The sequence below is a fragment of the Aethalodelphis obliquidens genome, unplaced genomic scaffold (genome assembly GCF_003676395.1).
Source record: "Aethalodelphis obliquidens isolate GAN/ISIS:26980383/991018 unplaced genomic scaffold, ASM367639v1 scaffold11, whole genome shotgun sequence".
Taxonomy (NCBI): Eukaryota; Metazoa; Chordata; class Mammalia; order Artiodactyla; family Delphinidae; genus Aethalodelphis; species Aethalodelphis obliquidens.
In genome coordinates, this window is record NW_020837955.1 from 20526711 (window position 1) to 20540934 (window position 14224).

At 56.2% G+C, this 14224-nt stretch overlaps 2 protein-coding genes across 4 annotated transcripts; both read right to left on the minus strand.

Moving 5' to 3' along the window:
- Window positions 1–1167: 1167 nt before the first annotated feature.
- On the minus strand, window positions 1168–6595 carry CALHM2 (calcium homeostasis modulator family member 2). 3 transcript variants are annotated; one of them, XM_027112496.1, is made up of 3 exons: window positions 6327–6595; window positions 3602–4323; window positions 1168–2261 (listed from the first exon to the last, which is right to left on the minus strand). In XM_027112496.1, the coding sequence occupies exons 2-3, from the start codon at window positions 4154–4156 to the stop codon at window positions 1845–1847; spliced, it is 972 nt and encodes a 323-aa protein (XP_026968297.1). In that variant the 5' UTR covers window positions 4157–4323; window positions 6327–6595; the 3' UTR covers window positions 1168–1844. The 3 variants fall into 3 exon arrangements, with proteins under 3 accessions (XP_026968297.1, XP_026968298.1, XP_026968299.1); XM_027112497.1 differs by having other exon boundaries at window positions 3602–5040; XM_027112498.1 differs by having other exon boundaries at window positions 3602–5090.
- A 2718-nt stretch (window positions 6596–9313) lies between these two features.
- CALHM1 (calcium homeostasis modulator 1) lies at window positions 9314–12966 on the minus strand. The gene is made up of 2 exons (XM_027112499.1): window positions 12415–12966; window positions 9314–9903 (listed from the first exon to the last, which is right to left on the minus strand). The coding sequence occupies exons 1-2, from the start codon at window positions 12964–12966 to the stop codon at window positions 9421–9423; spliced, it is 1035 nt and encodes a 344-aa protein (XP_026968300.1). The 3' UTR covers window positions 9314–9420.
- Between the last annotated feature and the right edge of the window lie 1258 nt (window positions 12967–14224).

Here is a 14224-nt window from a genome sequence, read left to right on the forward strand (position 1 = left end):
TTCCTTTTTGCTTGTTTTAGGAACCAATTTATTTCATCTTTTTCCTTTTCTGGGGCTGCTCAGTGGTGGCAGGCGGTAGGCTCCTGGGCTTCCAGAAAAGCTGAGTCTCTCCTTCATGGGAGGTCCCCGGGGAGCAGGAATGGAGGGCCGACCCCCAGGGACGCTGTGGTCAGGATCCCACTTTGGCCCTGGCCAGGCTCTTGGTCCGGCTACTAGGGGTCAGCAGGGTCTGGGAAGCGCGTTGCTCTCCTAGATCGCAGAGCCTCTGGGCATTCCCTCAGCCTCAGCTCAGCTAGTGCCTCGTGCCCCTTTGTGGAGGCTGTGAGGCTGGGACGTAGATACACATGCTGTGTGGCTTTGGGAGAGCTGCACAGTTTCTCTGGCTCCCTGTAGCTCCCCTGAAGAGAGCTTGCTGGGCAGAGGGCCTTGACTGACTTGCTGGTCCTTGAGTCCTGAGGGAGAAGGGGACATGACGGGCCCGCTATACCCCCACCTCCCTGTAAAGTTCCCAGAAAGACTGTCTCTCCTTCTGCTTGATAAGTAATAATCCTGTATGTTCTAGAGTTCCTCGAGGCCAAAACACACCCAGCTAGTTGTTGAAGCCAGTTCATTTTTGGCTTGGTCTTAAGGGAATTAAAGTTTTCTTGGGCAGAGCTTTAAATGTCCTAAGAGCTGGAGAGCTTTTCCATGGGAAGTGACTGAGTCATATGCCAAAAAGCAGGACAGGGACAAGGGAGAGAGCATCAGAGATTTTAGAGGTGGTGGAGGGGCTCAGGCAGGGGCATGGGAGGGAGGCAGAGCAGGGCTTGGCCTTGTTCTTGGTCACTAGCTCTAGGTTACGAGAGCTAGGCTGCCCTACTGAGTGCAAGGGCAGGATCTGCTGACTCGTGAAATTTTAGCCGAGCTTCCCTCTGAGAAGGGCCGGGTTCCATCTGTTTCCCAGATCAAATCAGAAAACGGAACCCAGTTAAGACGTCGTCAATCCCAGGGCCTTCCTGCGTGTGGGAACACCTGGCTCTCCCTGTGCCCCAGCCTTCCCTTCCAACCATTTCAGTCTTGCCCAGGGTCTCTGTCCTCTTCCCTCCCCAGGAATGGGATTTGGGCCTGTCCCCGTGACCTCCAGCCTGCTGTGGCATGGCCCATCCAATCGTGCAGACACCAAGCTAGTCCTTTATACTAAGAAAAACTTTATATCAAAAATTTATAGAAAATAAAGCCAGAGGCGTACATTGGGGGCTGCTTCCCAGGTGAGCAGCACCGGGCCAGGTGTCCATATACAGTTACACACAGTGTTCCGCACGAGGAGCCTGCTGGTGAGTTTCATTGTCACCTGGCTCTGCTGTCCAGGGCTTCACAGACCGGTGGGACTGGGTCCTACCACTCAAAGGTCATCCACATCGTAGTTAATTAAGGACCAGTTCTGGGAAAGGGTCTTTTCTCCAAAGCTGTTGACCACGTGGCTGGTGGCAACAGGAGAAGGAATTTCTTCAGGTCTGAGAGCCTTCCTGCCGGAGCTGACCACGTTGTCTACTAGCTCTCACATCTGTTCCCCAGTTTTACTTTGTGTTACTTTTTCCTGGCCTGTTTCCCCCAAAAGCTATGGTTAAAAAAAAAAAAAAAAAATCCCCTCTGGGGAATTCCCTAGCAATCAATCAGGTAGTTGGGACTCCACGCTTTCACTGCCGAGGGTGCAGGTTCAGTCCCTGGTTGGGGAACTAAGATCCCACAAGTGCCCCACCGCCCCCCCCCCAAAAAAATTCCCCTCTGATGCTGATGTGAACAGGCCATGGGGTTCTGTTTGGGACCAAGTAGTGTCATTGGCAAAGAGTGTGGGAACAGGACCCTTAGGAGGCAAGCAGGACCATCTCTGTGTTGTCTTGGGCTGCGCCGTTGCCCACCAGACCCTGGGCCCACTTGTGCAGGCGGCTGTAGAGTGGAAGGCCCTGGTTCTCGCGGTACAGATAGACGCCGGTGATGGCGTTCCACTGTGGCCGTGGCTGTGTGCCTTCCACTGGGAACTTGGCAACCAGCTGCTCGTCATCCTCGTTGAGTGCCACGAAGCCGAAGAAGCGGCGCACGTTGTTGGCAGCCAGCACCCGCGAGTGCACCTCGGCCGTGCGCTGGAAGAGCTGGTCCTCGTTGGCCCGGTACTGCGCCCAGTAGGCCTCCTGGCGGTAGCTGAGCGGTGAGCAGTAGTGCTTGAGGCACTTGGTCAGGAACACCAGGATGGCCACCACACCGATGAGCAGCCACCCGAAGAGCTGGCCAGAGAAGGGGCGGGTTGAGGGCAGGCAAGGGGGAGCTGTCTGGACCGCCAGCGCCCCAGTAAGAAGTAGCGGGAGCTGGTCAGAGCGTGTGGGCTGGGCTGAACCTGACGTCACGACCCCCTGAGAGCTGGTTCTGTCACCTGCCTGGCCGCAGATTCTGCTCCTCTAAGGGCGGCAGGCCCTTCTGACTGTAATTCCTCCTCTTTGCCCTCACTCCCTTGAGCTCACACCGTCTCTGTACTTAGACTTAGCCTCCTGCAATTTCAGCTGCCATTCCTGCAGCCCCAAGGGCCTCCTCCGCATCATCTGAGCCCACCAAAATCCAGCTCAATCTACCAGGCTCAGCCCAGATACCACTTCCAGGAAGCCGTCAAAAATCCCTTCTGGGAGCAATTTTGCCTTCCCTGAGTCCTCATGGCCTGGTTCCTCCTATCATCATTCTCTGCCTTGTTTTGAAATTACCCATGTGCTTGTCTCGCTTGGCTGTGAGCCTGTTGAGGGCTAGGACAGTCAAGGTCGTCTTTGTTTCCCCATTTAAGCCTGTACAGAGAGCTGTGGGCATTTGAGCATCATCAAATACATTTTATTTCTCTCTGTCTACCACGTTCCATCTCCTTTGGTGCTGTCTCCAGCCCTGCTCCTACTTGTTTCTTCTGTACCCAAGAGGAGCCCTTTAGAAAATCTTTGCTCTTTCCTATCTCGCCCTCACGCCTTGCTTCTCTTAAGTGAATACTTCAGCTGTTTTTCTGCTTCTGCCCAGGTCTCTGCCCTTGCCCTCTCTCCCTGACCAACTCAGCTCCTTCAGAACTAAGCCAAGGCTGAGGCTAGGTTCAGGGCGGCAGCTGCTGCCTCCCGACTGGACACCCTTTCCTGTCTCAAGGGATTCGCCTCCTGTCAGCAATGCCTGAGGCCTGACTCAGTGCTGGACAGGGGCCTTTCCTGGGATAGGAACATGCTCATCCCTTGAGCCAGCCACACTCCACTATCAGCTCACGGTCGACAGCAAATATTTCATAAGATGGCAGGGGTTCGTGCTCAGTCTGGCTGGAGCAAAGGGCTTAATCTGTGACTGGGATCAAGGCTTGGTCTGAGCAAGAAGAACATTCCTTTAATGTTTAAAACTCTCTTATTGGGGATGGCATTCACCCTTGCCCCGCCAAGCGCTGACCCATAGTTACCCAACTCTGATGCCCAACGCTGATAATCTAGTGACTTCCTGGAGAGCTCAGCCCCTGAGGACTGACTCCAGCGTTAATACTGGGTCATCCCAGCACCTCCCCACCAGCCACCGCATAGGAGAGAAAGAAGAGGAGCTTCCCTTGGCACAGGCTCACCTGGGACTCGTACTTGAGCCTGCGGCTGACCTCCTCCTGGAAACCTGACAGGCGGGCAGGGCCCTCCCGACACGGGAACGTGGCCAGGATTTCTGTGGCCTGGGCCAGTGGGAAACTCTCTTCCCCAGCTGTGAGCGAAGAGGGGTCCACAAATTCGCTGAGAGCACAGACGTAGGCCTCACCGCGCAGCAGAGAGATGACAGACCAGGTGATGGGGGCCACGGCTGCGCGGCCCACAATGGAGCTTAGAAGGAGGAAGTTGGGGGCAGCCGAGCAGTTCTTGGTCCTCTGGTACTGGCACTCGGCAACCAGGTTCCAGGTATGGTTGTTGAGGATGACGCCAATGAGGAAGAGCACCAGGGCGGGCACACCGATGGCTGTCAGCCCGTACAGGTAGTTCCGGGCTGGTGAGCAAGGGCAGTGGAACGCCACCACACTGAACAGCTCCTGGCTGCCCACCGTGCCCAGTGCCACCAGCCCGTTGAAAATCATCACATCCTTGCTCTTGAAGAAGAGTGATAGGAAGCGGAAGTTCTCTGCGATCAGGGCTGCCATGGTGACGGGTCAGCTGGGGGACCGATGCCAAGGGTGGAGGCAGGAGGAGACTGGGACGGTGGCTCCTGGTGGGACTAGGAAAGCGCACAGGCTACAGGCCCCTGAAGGCAGGGCACAGTCTTGCCATTTGATCCCCTGCAGTGGCTGGCCTGGTGCTTCCTGTGGGACTGTAGATGACTGATCAGTATTTGCCTCTAAAAACAGGGACCGAGGGGATCTTGCATAGTCAGGCTGGGAAAGGAAGGAGACTCGGGGAGCCCCGGGGCCTGGGTGGAATGAGAATAGCCACTGTTCACTGAGCTCTTACTATGTCGGGCGCTTTACATCCCTCATTGCCCATCGTCAAGATCCTGCACTGAGCTCTGATATCCCAGTGCACGTACGGAAGGTGGAGGCTTCCTTGGGGTGAGTGCTTATCGGGCTCACATATGAATGGCAGAGCTGAGATTCAAGCTCAGCTCTATCTGCCTCAGACACTTAGGTTCTCGTCATCACCACAAGCTTCCTTTGATGTGGGGACTAGGACTGGCCCTGTGGCATTGGGGACTGTGGGCTGTTGACTGCCTTTCCCTTTGGGATTCCAGGTACTGCTAATGTGCTGGGGGGACCTAGGACTATTTGGAGGGTGTGTCCTCAAGGTGTCTAGCCCATGGGTATAAAAGCCAGAGTAGGTGTCCTGGTGGATAAGGGACTTGGACTTGCCCCTGTGATATGGGGGGGTGGGGGGTGGAGGAAGGGGCCTCCAGTCAGTGGTGAGCCTGGTGCAGCATCCCTGGAGTTCACAAGAACCTTCTCATTTTGGAGACCTCAGGCTTTGGACTGGTTTAGGAGATCCTGGCTCTCAACATACTTCATGACCTTTCTCTGGACCTCAGTGTCCTCATCTGTGAAAAGAGGGTAAGTCATTCTGGTCCTTGCTCTCCTCTCAGGAATGCTGGAGGAAAATGAAAGGGAATCAACAGTGCCTGATAGTCGCCCTGTATATGAAACCCTCCATCTCACCCTGTCCAGTCCTGAGGGTGCCTCCCAGAAGTGAGGCAGATGGGGGATGACTGTCCTTCTGGCAAAGATCAGGAGGCTAAGGCCTCAGGAGGATAAAGTGCACTGCTCAAAGCTATTCAAGTATGGAGGTGCCTGGGCAGGACTTCTGAGCATGACCTAAGGAGGCCTGGGAAGTGGACGAGGGTGAGTCAAGCTAAGGGAGCCCTCTACTTTCCTGGTTTCCTACTGACACTGCTCTGTGCCCATCTGCAAGAGCCTTGGCAGACCTCCCCTTCCCCACCCGTTACCCTTTCCTTATCCGGCAGCTCTGTTCCACCGAGGTCCCTAGGCCTGGGGACCGCCCAGCCGGCCAGCAACAGGAAGCCTTGATGAAGGCTAAGGCTTGGCCATACCCACCACCCTCTCTCTCTGGCCAGCAGATGCACTGGCAGCCTGCCAGGAAGTGGCCATGGCCTCGGGCTCCCGCCGTGTTCTGCCCCAACTCCCTTCCCAGGCTCCACCCACACAGGCCAGCCGGGGTGTGGCCCATGTTCTTCTCTCCATCCGGGGAGTGAAAAACAAAAGTCCTCAGGCCAGAGGCAGCTGGGGAGTGGAGGGACGGAGTAAACGAAGGTGGGGAGACCTGCCCATATTTCCTTCTATGCCTCCTCTCTAGACCACCACCCCTCCTAATCACTGCCAAGGCGGCCAGATGGGCTGGTACAGAGCTGGGTGGCCACTGAGGAGGCCAGATGGGCTGGTTTCCAGGAGAAGGAGGAGACCTGACTTCCCTAACTCACTGCCTGGGGGCCCAGGGGCTCCAGCCTAACTCCTTGGGAAAGAGAGTTTGTGATATTGCTGGGGATGAACGGGTTAAAGGCAGCCCCGTCTCCCTCTTTCTTCTCCCCTCTTGGCTTCAGGGCTCCTAATATGCTCCCCTGGGTTCAGAAACCACCCAAAGTGGGGTACAAGATGCCTGAACACTGGTGGGTGGTGAGCAGAGGAGGGAACAGGCTATCTTCTGAGACTACTGCCCGTGGCCCCCAGGCCCGGGATGGGACCTCCACCAGCAACAGTCAGGACAGGAAACAGGTGGCTGGGGACTGGGGTCCTCAGCGAGGGGCCTGGCTCCCCTGGACAATCCCTCTGGGCAGCCTCTGAGTGGCCCTGCCATGTTCCCCTTCCTTACCTGGGGTCCGCTGCGGGCACTGGTGGCCTTGGCCTCCACAGAGCTGGGAAAGTGGGGTGAGGACATTGGAGCTCCTGGGCATGGGCCAGCCCGCCCCCTCGGCGGGCTCCCTCCTGCTTTGCTTCTGCTCCGGAGAGACCAGCAGGGCCTGGGGCTTGTGGTGTCTTCAGAAAAGTTTAACTCCAGGAAAGAGGCAGAACCCGTAAGATGGATGGTTCACGCCAGCCAGTGGAAAAACAGCCTCCGGGCGGGCGCCAGGCAGTGGCGGGAGGGGGTGGGGAGGGCGGCGCGGGGGGAGGAGAGGAAGTGGAGGGGACTGCGGCGGCTCGCTTGCCTTCTGAGGCTCCACGCCAGTGGGACCAGTTCCAGGCCAGGAAGGGGGCCTCAGCCAGATCTGGCCCGGGCCTGCCCTCCAGGCCGGTTTCGGGAGCACCCCCACTGATAGAAGCTGCCAGAACCGAGTCCCAAGCAGGGTTAGGGGAGAGGTGCCACCAGACTGGCGCTGCCTCCTAGCGGGTGCGCAAAGCCAGGGGTACCCCTTCTCCCTCAGAGCCGTCCTGCCCCTCTCTGAGCAAACCCTCCCCCTGCTGGCTCTTCTGTCTGTACTTCAGCTAGCTCCCCAGGTCCCGCTTCAAATCTCAGGAGCACTGATAAGAAAATTCTGGACTCTAGGGATTTTCTAAGGCCCTGTGGGTAGAGCTCTGACTGGTAGGTGGAAATTACGAGGAGGCAGGTTTCTCAAGGAAGCCCTTTGTAACAATCAGGGCTGCCCAGCCTGTCCCAGAAAGTGATCATGAGCTCCCTGTCTGTGGGAGTATGCAAGCTGAGGCTGAAAAGCCATGGGTCAGGAATGCTGAAAGGGAGAGCCCTGTCCAAGGACAGTCTAGATGGCCCCCAGGATCAAGGGAGAGACCCCCCAACCTCCCCCAGACCCCTGTCTGCTCTGCACTGCTTGTGGTTCTGGGAACATGGAACTGCTGAGTGACATGCTGGCCTCCCTGAGCTGGGCTTGTTCACATGCAGGAATGAAGAGAAAAGGACCAGTGTTTATTTTTTCACATCCTACCATGTGCCAAAGTTCCCGATTCTTCCTCAAAAGTCATCCTTTAACCTCACTATAACCCTAAAAAGCAGGTCTTTGTAACATCCGTCTTATAGACAGACAACTGGGGGTCAGAGGGATTGGGTAACTACAGGTCCTACAGCCCTAGTATTTGAACCCAGGTCTGTCTGACCCAAAGCTTTACTCTTTCCTTCATATTTTGTACCTCCCAATACCTCTGGGCTGGCTTTTCCCACTGGAGCCCACCACCCCGCAGCTGCTAACACACCCCTGGTCTTTACTCATCTGAGTCTTCCCCTAGAGCAAGTCCCATCTCCTGGAGGAGCCCTCCAGCCCACCTTGGCTTCCAGGTCTCGCCCTCTTCCCAAATAAAGGGAGGGAGACTGGGTCTCAGAAGTGGGACTAGAGGGAAGGATGCTTAAGGAAGAATGGAAATTATTAACACAATGTTACAGGGATCAAGATCAAAATGAATTCTTAGATGAGTGGGACTTAGTCTCAAAGATGTCTGGGGGGTGGGGGGAGGCAAGAAGCTCATCTTCTCGGCCCTCAGCTTCCCCCTCGACAAAGGTAACTCCAGTTCCTTACGTCCCCTCCCCCTACGTCCAGGGGGAGGAGGAGGATAAGACCTCAGGTTTGGAAATTGATACACACATTATCCGCCAGAAACTGAGTGCCTACCACGAGCCATGCACTTTACACACCTCACCTATTTAATGCTCACACAAGCCCATGAAGTAGGTGCCTCATCCCCACTGTACAGATGAGGAAACTGAGGCACAGAAAAATGAAGAAACTGACCCAAGGGACACGGTTTGTAAGTGGTGGATCCAGCATTTGACCCAGTTCTCTCTCACTCTGGAGTCTGTGCTGTTTCCGCCCTAGGCAGCTCCGCTCCCACCCCTCCACCCTCATCCCCACCTCAGGGGGGAGCCTCTCAGCACTTTAGACCCCCCTCCACGGGGGGGGGGGGGTAGTCTCTGAGAAAATGGGAAGGCATCAGCTTCTTCTTCTAAATGCTCAGGCTCTGGGGATGGTCTGATTTCTGATGTGAGGGGTGTGTCAGGGCGGTCTCCAAGGACACCTCCATGGGATGTGCTATGGTCTGAATGTGTCCCCCCAAATTCATATGTTGAATCTTGCCCCCCAAAGGTGATGGTATCAGGGAGTGGGGCCTTTGAGGTGCTTAAGGCATGGATTGATGCCTTATAAAAGAGGCTCCAGAGAGCCCCCTAGCCCCTTCCGCCGCATGAGGACACAGTGAGGAGGCACTGGCTACCAACCAGTGAGGGCCTCCGTCAGAACATGACCATGGCAGCGTCATGATCTTGGACTTCCAGTCTCCAGAATTGTGAGAGAGGCCTCTGTTGTTTATAAGCTACCCAGTCTGCCGTATTTGTTATAGCGATTCAAACAGACTAAGACACGGGGCCTTTTGTGCCCAGGGCTAAGTAAATGTGCGGTCCACCTTGATGATGTCGCGTGAACTCCATGGTGAGACGCACCCTGGCTTCTCCTGAGTGTACCTAGCTTCTGGCATCCTGTCTTATCACCTGTGACCACATGAGGCTGTGTCATGTCGTTATGGCCCACCTTGGCCCGTTCAGCCTCACTCAGAGGATTCCTGCTTCATGAGATGGCTGGACACTCTCCCACTCCCTGAGCCTTGAGCATAAGGGAACAGAGCTCCTAAAACATCACAGATGAGTGGATGCTGGGGCAAGGATGCTCGTAGGACCTGAAAGGAGATAGTGAACCAGGGATGGAGTGGCCTGGGAGGGGCTGGGCAGGTGGGAGCTTGTCCCCCGCAAGCCAGTTCTGAACCCTTCTGACTAATACGGCTCATGGCCACGCAGGGTAGTGTCACAGTTGGAGGGGTGAGGTCCCCTTCCAGCTCCAAGTGCCTGGGCACGAGGTGAGTGCTCTGGGGCCTCCTGCCGGCACTTGCAGCCTTCATTTCTCCATCTGGTTTGGGGGTCTGAGGTGCTGTGGCCTCAGACCCCCATTCCTGCCTCTTCACCTGGCTGTGGCTCACACTTTGCTGAAGTAGGTGGCCACCTCCTTGCGTGAAGGCCGGGACCCGCCCCCAGCCCAGCCATTGCCCACCAGTGGCTCCTCCTGGCTCAGCCGCAGGGGCGGCTTGCACTCGTGCCAGCGCCTGAGCAGCCTGTTCGTGGTGCCTTGATCGGTGATGCCGCGCAGCTTCTCCCTCTCCGCGTTGGCACCGTCTGTGGCAGTGGGAGCAGCCGAGCCAGCAGGGACTGCAGCCAGCGCCCCATGGCCGTGACCCAGCTCCAGGTCATGGATCATGGCCTCGAAGAACTGCTGGATACAGACCTTGGCAAAGGCCTTGGCGTGCTCTGTGCCTGTCTCATCGAAGAGCTTGTGCTCACTGTCGATGTAGTGGGACCAGTACTTGCTTTTGAGGAAGGCGGCCTGAGTGAAGCAGGGCCGCACAGAACGCACGACGAACGCCAACAGTGTGGTCAGCAGCACGAAGGACCAGCCCAGTGACTGCAGGGGAGAGAAGAGAGAGTCAGCTGGGCACTGCCCTCTAGCCTCCCAAACCTGTCCAACCCCCCAAAGCACACTCCATGTCAGGGCCTTTAGGGAAAAGAGCACTGACAACAAAGAGCAAATGACAGCACCTCTTGACCTCCACTTCCTGTTCTGTAAAATGGGCATAGACCCACCCATCTCATGGAAATGAGACCACGTGAGTAAAATGCCCTGTATGTAGGTCTGGCACTCAGTACACAGGAGTTAGCTGGGCAGACCCTGGAAATAGGCTGCATGGGTTTGCCTGTCTCCACTACAGGCGTATCCCAGAGATATGGTGGGTTCTGCTCCAGGCCATTACAATAAAGCAAGTATTGCAATAAAGTGAGTCACACGAAGTTTTTGGTTGCCCAATGCATATAAAAGTTATGTTTACACTATACTGTAGTCTATTAAGTGTAGAATAGCATTATGTATAAAAAACAATATACATACCTTAATTAAAAAATACTTTATTGCTACAAAATGCTAACCATCATTTGAGCCTTCAGTGAGTTATAGTAGTAACATCAAAGATCATTGATCACAGATCACCATAACAAATATAATAATGAAAAATTTGAAATATGAGAATAAGCAAAATGCGACACAGAGACACGAAGTGAGCAAAAGCTGTTGGAAAAATGGCGCCTATAGACTTGCTCGATGCAGGGTTGCCATGAAACTTCAACTTGTGAAAAATGCAATGTCTACAAAGCCTAATAAAGTGAATTGCAACAAAAGTGTGCCTGTCCTTAACGGTTGACTAGGAGCAAAATGTCTCCCACCTACAAAACGGGGCTGTTGATAGTACCTATCCCATTGGGTTGTTCTGAGGACGAAATGTGGTAATAAACTTAGCACAGTGCCTGGTACCTAGTTAGTGTTCAGTAACTGTTAGCCACTATTATTAGGCCAACCAGCCCTCAGTAAGCATGCCTCTTCCTTCAGGAAGCCTTCCTTGACCTCCCGTAGTGACGCTTCCTCCTCTGAGTCCTGTATCTCTCCTCCGGCTCCTGCTAGTGTCTGCCTTTCAGTCAGCAGCGCTCAGTCAGCGCCTCCTCTGTGCGGGCTCTCAGGGGTCACAGAGACAAACTGGACAATTGCTCAAACTCCATGCTGGAGAGCACCGGATGCTTGGGTGCTAGTTCTGTTCTTCCAGTTACTCACTGTGGGGAAGGCTGCTCCCCCAGTCTGAGCTTCAGGGTCAACCCCAGTTGCACAGAGAAGCATTCGGCCGGATCAGGATGGGGAAGCAGGGCAACCCGAATGCCTGTAGTGGGGTGAGTGGGTCATGGCAGAGTACTCATCAGGTGGGGAGGTGCAGAGCGTGTGCTGGATGAAGAAGTGTGGACCCTGCTCGGCTGAATCTCCTGAAGTTTCAAGTAACGCTGGACAATCTCATTTTCATGGGAAAATTTCTGGGTTTTAGATGATGCCAGCTAATTCTAAAATTGAATTTCGAATTCAACCCCTGAAGGCCAAATGAAACATGTCTATAGGCCAGGCAGCCTGCCATCTGGGGGCCCTTTTAGTTTATGAGTTGATGGAGGGACAGCTGCCCCAGGCCCCAAGGCCTGGGATGACGGACAAGTACCCACAGGAGAGGAGGTGCAGGCTGGGAGGGAAGCAGAGTTCAGATTGTACACTCGGAGCGTGAGGTTCACATGGGTGCCTGGTGGCGACGCAAGCCCCACAGGGGAGAGTCCAGGCTGGAGGGGGAGCGGGGGTGTCTGGATTCTCTGGAGCAGAGTGTGCATGTTTCTCCAGGCTTGCAGGGCAGGCCCAGCCCCCTGTCCCCTCCCTGACAGCCTGGGTCCCTGCCTGGGTCTTCCTCCCCACGCACAGTAACTGCAGAGGAGGTCTGAGGGGCAGAGGACGTGGGAGTGTGGCTGAGGGATCTGAGCTCTAGATTTCCCCATCAGTGGGTCCTCCATCCCTTCCTTTGGGGCACATCCCAACAGTGCATCCCCCTCACTCAGGCCTCCCTTCCAGGGGCACCGGCCCCTCAGCTCCCACTCCTGAGCAGGGAGCGCCAGCTGGGGACATTTGCCAGGGAAATGTACCCAAATGGCCCAGCCACACACTGGCCTCAACACTGCCCCGGCCTGGAAGAGGAAATGGATGCAGATTCCCCCAGATTTCCAAACTGGAGCTCAGGGTGGAGGATGAGGGGCTGGCTGAGCAGTTGGGTCCCCTCTGGGGACCTCAGAACAGGGCACAGTGCTCCTTCCCCAGGTGGCACTGACCTGAGGGAAGACACATGGTTCTGCCTTCGGAGGCCCTGGCCTCCTTTGGGGAGATATGCCCCTGCACCATGGAGCTCCGTCTGAGGAGGGAGACCCAGTCCTGGCTGGGGGCCTACATCTATTTGGGGAAATATGACCACGTCCTGAGGAAGCCCCATTTCGAGATGGGGGATGGGGTCCTTTCCGAGGGACCCGATCTGTGAGGGGAGACCCAGCCCAAGGCCATCTGGCCCCTTACCTGAGAGATGCAGTGCAGGTAGCGCACGGCCACCTTGCGGGCCAGAAGCCAGTCGCCATCACAGACCTCGGGGCAGGGCACCCGGGCCAGCAGGCGGGTGAGCTCGGGCCGGGGCAGGCCGGGGGCCAGACTGCCTTTGCCCAGCATGGTCACGGGCATAGCAGTGCAGAGGGCACAGAGGAAGCACTTGCCATCCAGCAGTGTGACGGCCACCCAGACGACGGGTGCGATGAGGGTGCGCTGAGCCATGGAGCAGAACATGCAGCGCAGCACGGCGGGGTCCTCGGCCCGGCGGCCCGGTGGCCGCTTCCACTCCTCAGCCAGCATGGACACGTTGCTGTTCATGGCCAGACCGAGCAGAAAGAGCACCAGAGGTGGCGTCAGCAGAATGCCGGCGCTGTAGGCCGCGTTGTAGCCCGGCAGGCAGGGGCAGCTGAAGTCGAAGGCGGAGTACATCTGGGCGCTGGCCAGGGCCATGATGCTGCAGATGCCGTTCATGAAGGACTCCTGGTTGGACTGCAGGAACTGGAAGATCATCCGGAACTTGTCCATGGTGCCCCACACGGGGTCTGCTGGCCTCCTCCCACCTCACCACTGCCTCAGGATGGCCCCTGAGGCCCACTCTGCCCACTGGGTGGGTACTTCATGGCTGAGATGGGCAGAGCTCAGGGCAGAGGCTGAGGCCACTGTCCCTTTGAGGAACCTTCTAAGTCAGGTGCTGGCCGAGAGGACACAGGTTGGCCAATCCCATGGGTGCAGCCAGGGTGCTGCCCCTCCCTGCCCCGCCCCTGCTGGGTTTCTCTCTCTCCACGGCTGGCTCTGGCACTGGGAAACCACGAGGACCATGCCTGATGGGGACCAGTTCTCTGTGGGTTGGGAGGAGGGCAGGGAAGGCGGCTCAGACTTGTCCGGGAAGGCACTGTCTCCAGCAGGGTTGAGGTTTGGGAGAAACTAGGGATGCTGCAGAGGCCTGAGCTTCTGGACCTTGTCCCCTGGGCTCCTAGGAAGCATGTCGCCCTCCTTCTGCCCTTCTCATTGGGTCTTTCCTCCATGCTGTGTCAGGATCCAAGAGGGCTCTTCCATCTGCTCAGACAAGGATGGTAAGATGATGTAGCGATGGCAGTGGTGATGGTGGCTATAATGGGGTGATAATGGTGGTGGGGATTGTGTTAATGGTGGTGATGGTGGTGGTAATGGCAGTTATGATGGTGATGATGGTGATAGTGGTCACAGTGGGGATGGGGATGGTGGTGGAGATAGTGCTAAATGAATAAAGTAAAACGCCCTGAATTTGGAGTCAGTGGACTTGGATCTGAGAGGGTGCTGGGTCCCCTCTCTGCCAGGCAGAGAGCTATAAGCATAATGCTTTTATGTCCTGTCTGCTTGTGTCTCGGTGGGTGTGTCTGTGTCTTACAGATGAAAAATCCTTTCCTGGCTCTACCTCCTACCTCTACTCCGCCAGGTCAAAAAATAAAGGAGTGGGCGGTAGGGTTTCCTGCCTGGGGCTGGGGACTCCAGAGCGTCTGCAGGAAGCAAGGCAGCGACCCCTCCACCGGCATAGCACAGTGGAAAGGGGCTTAAAGGGCTTCCTTTGATGTCGCCAGCTCTCTCAGAAGAGTGGGTCAGATCCAGCTCCAGCCAGATGGCTTCTGTCTGGGGCGAGAGGGTGAGGTTGGGGCTGCTGAAGCTGAGCGAGAGCCTGGACAGGGCAGCTCCCTGGGACCCTCAGGTCTGTGTGCCTCTGTGTGTGTTTGGGTGTGAACTTTCTGCGGCTTTGGGCTTCAGTGTTTGTGGCTCTGCGGTGTGTGAG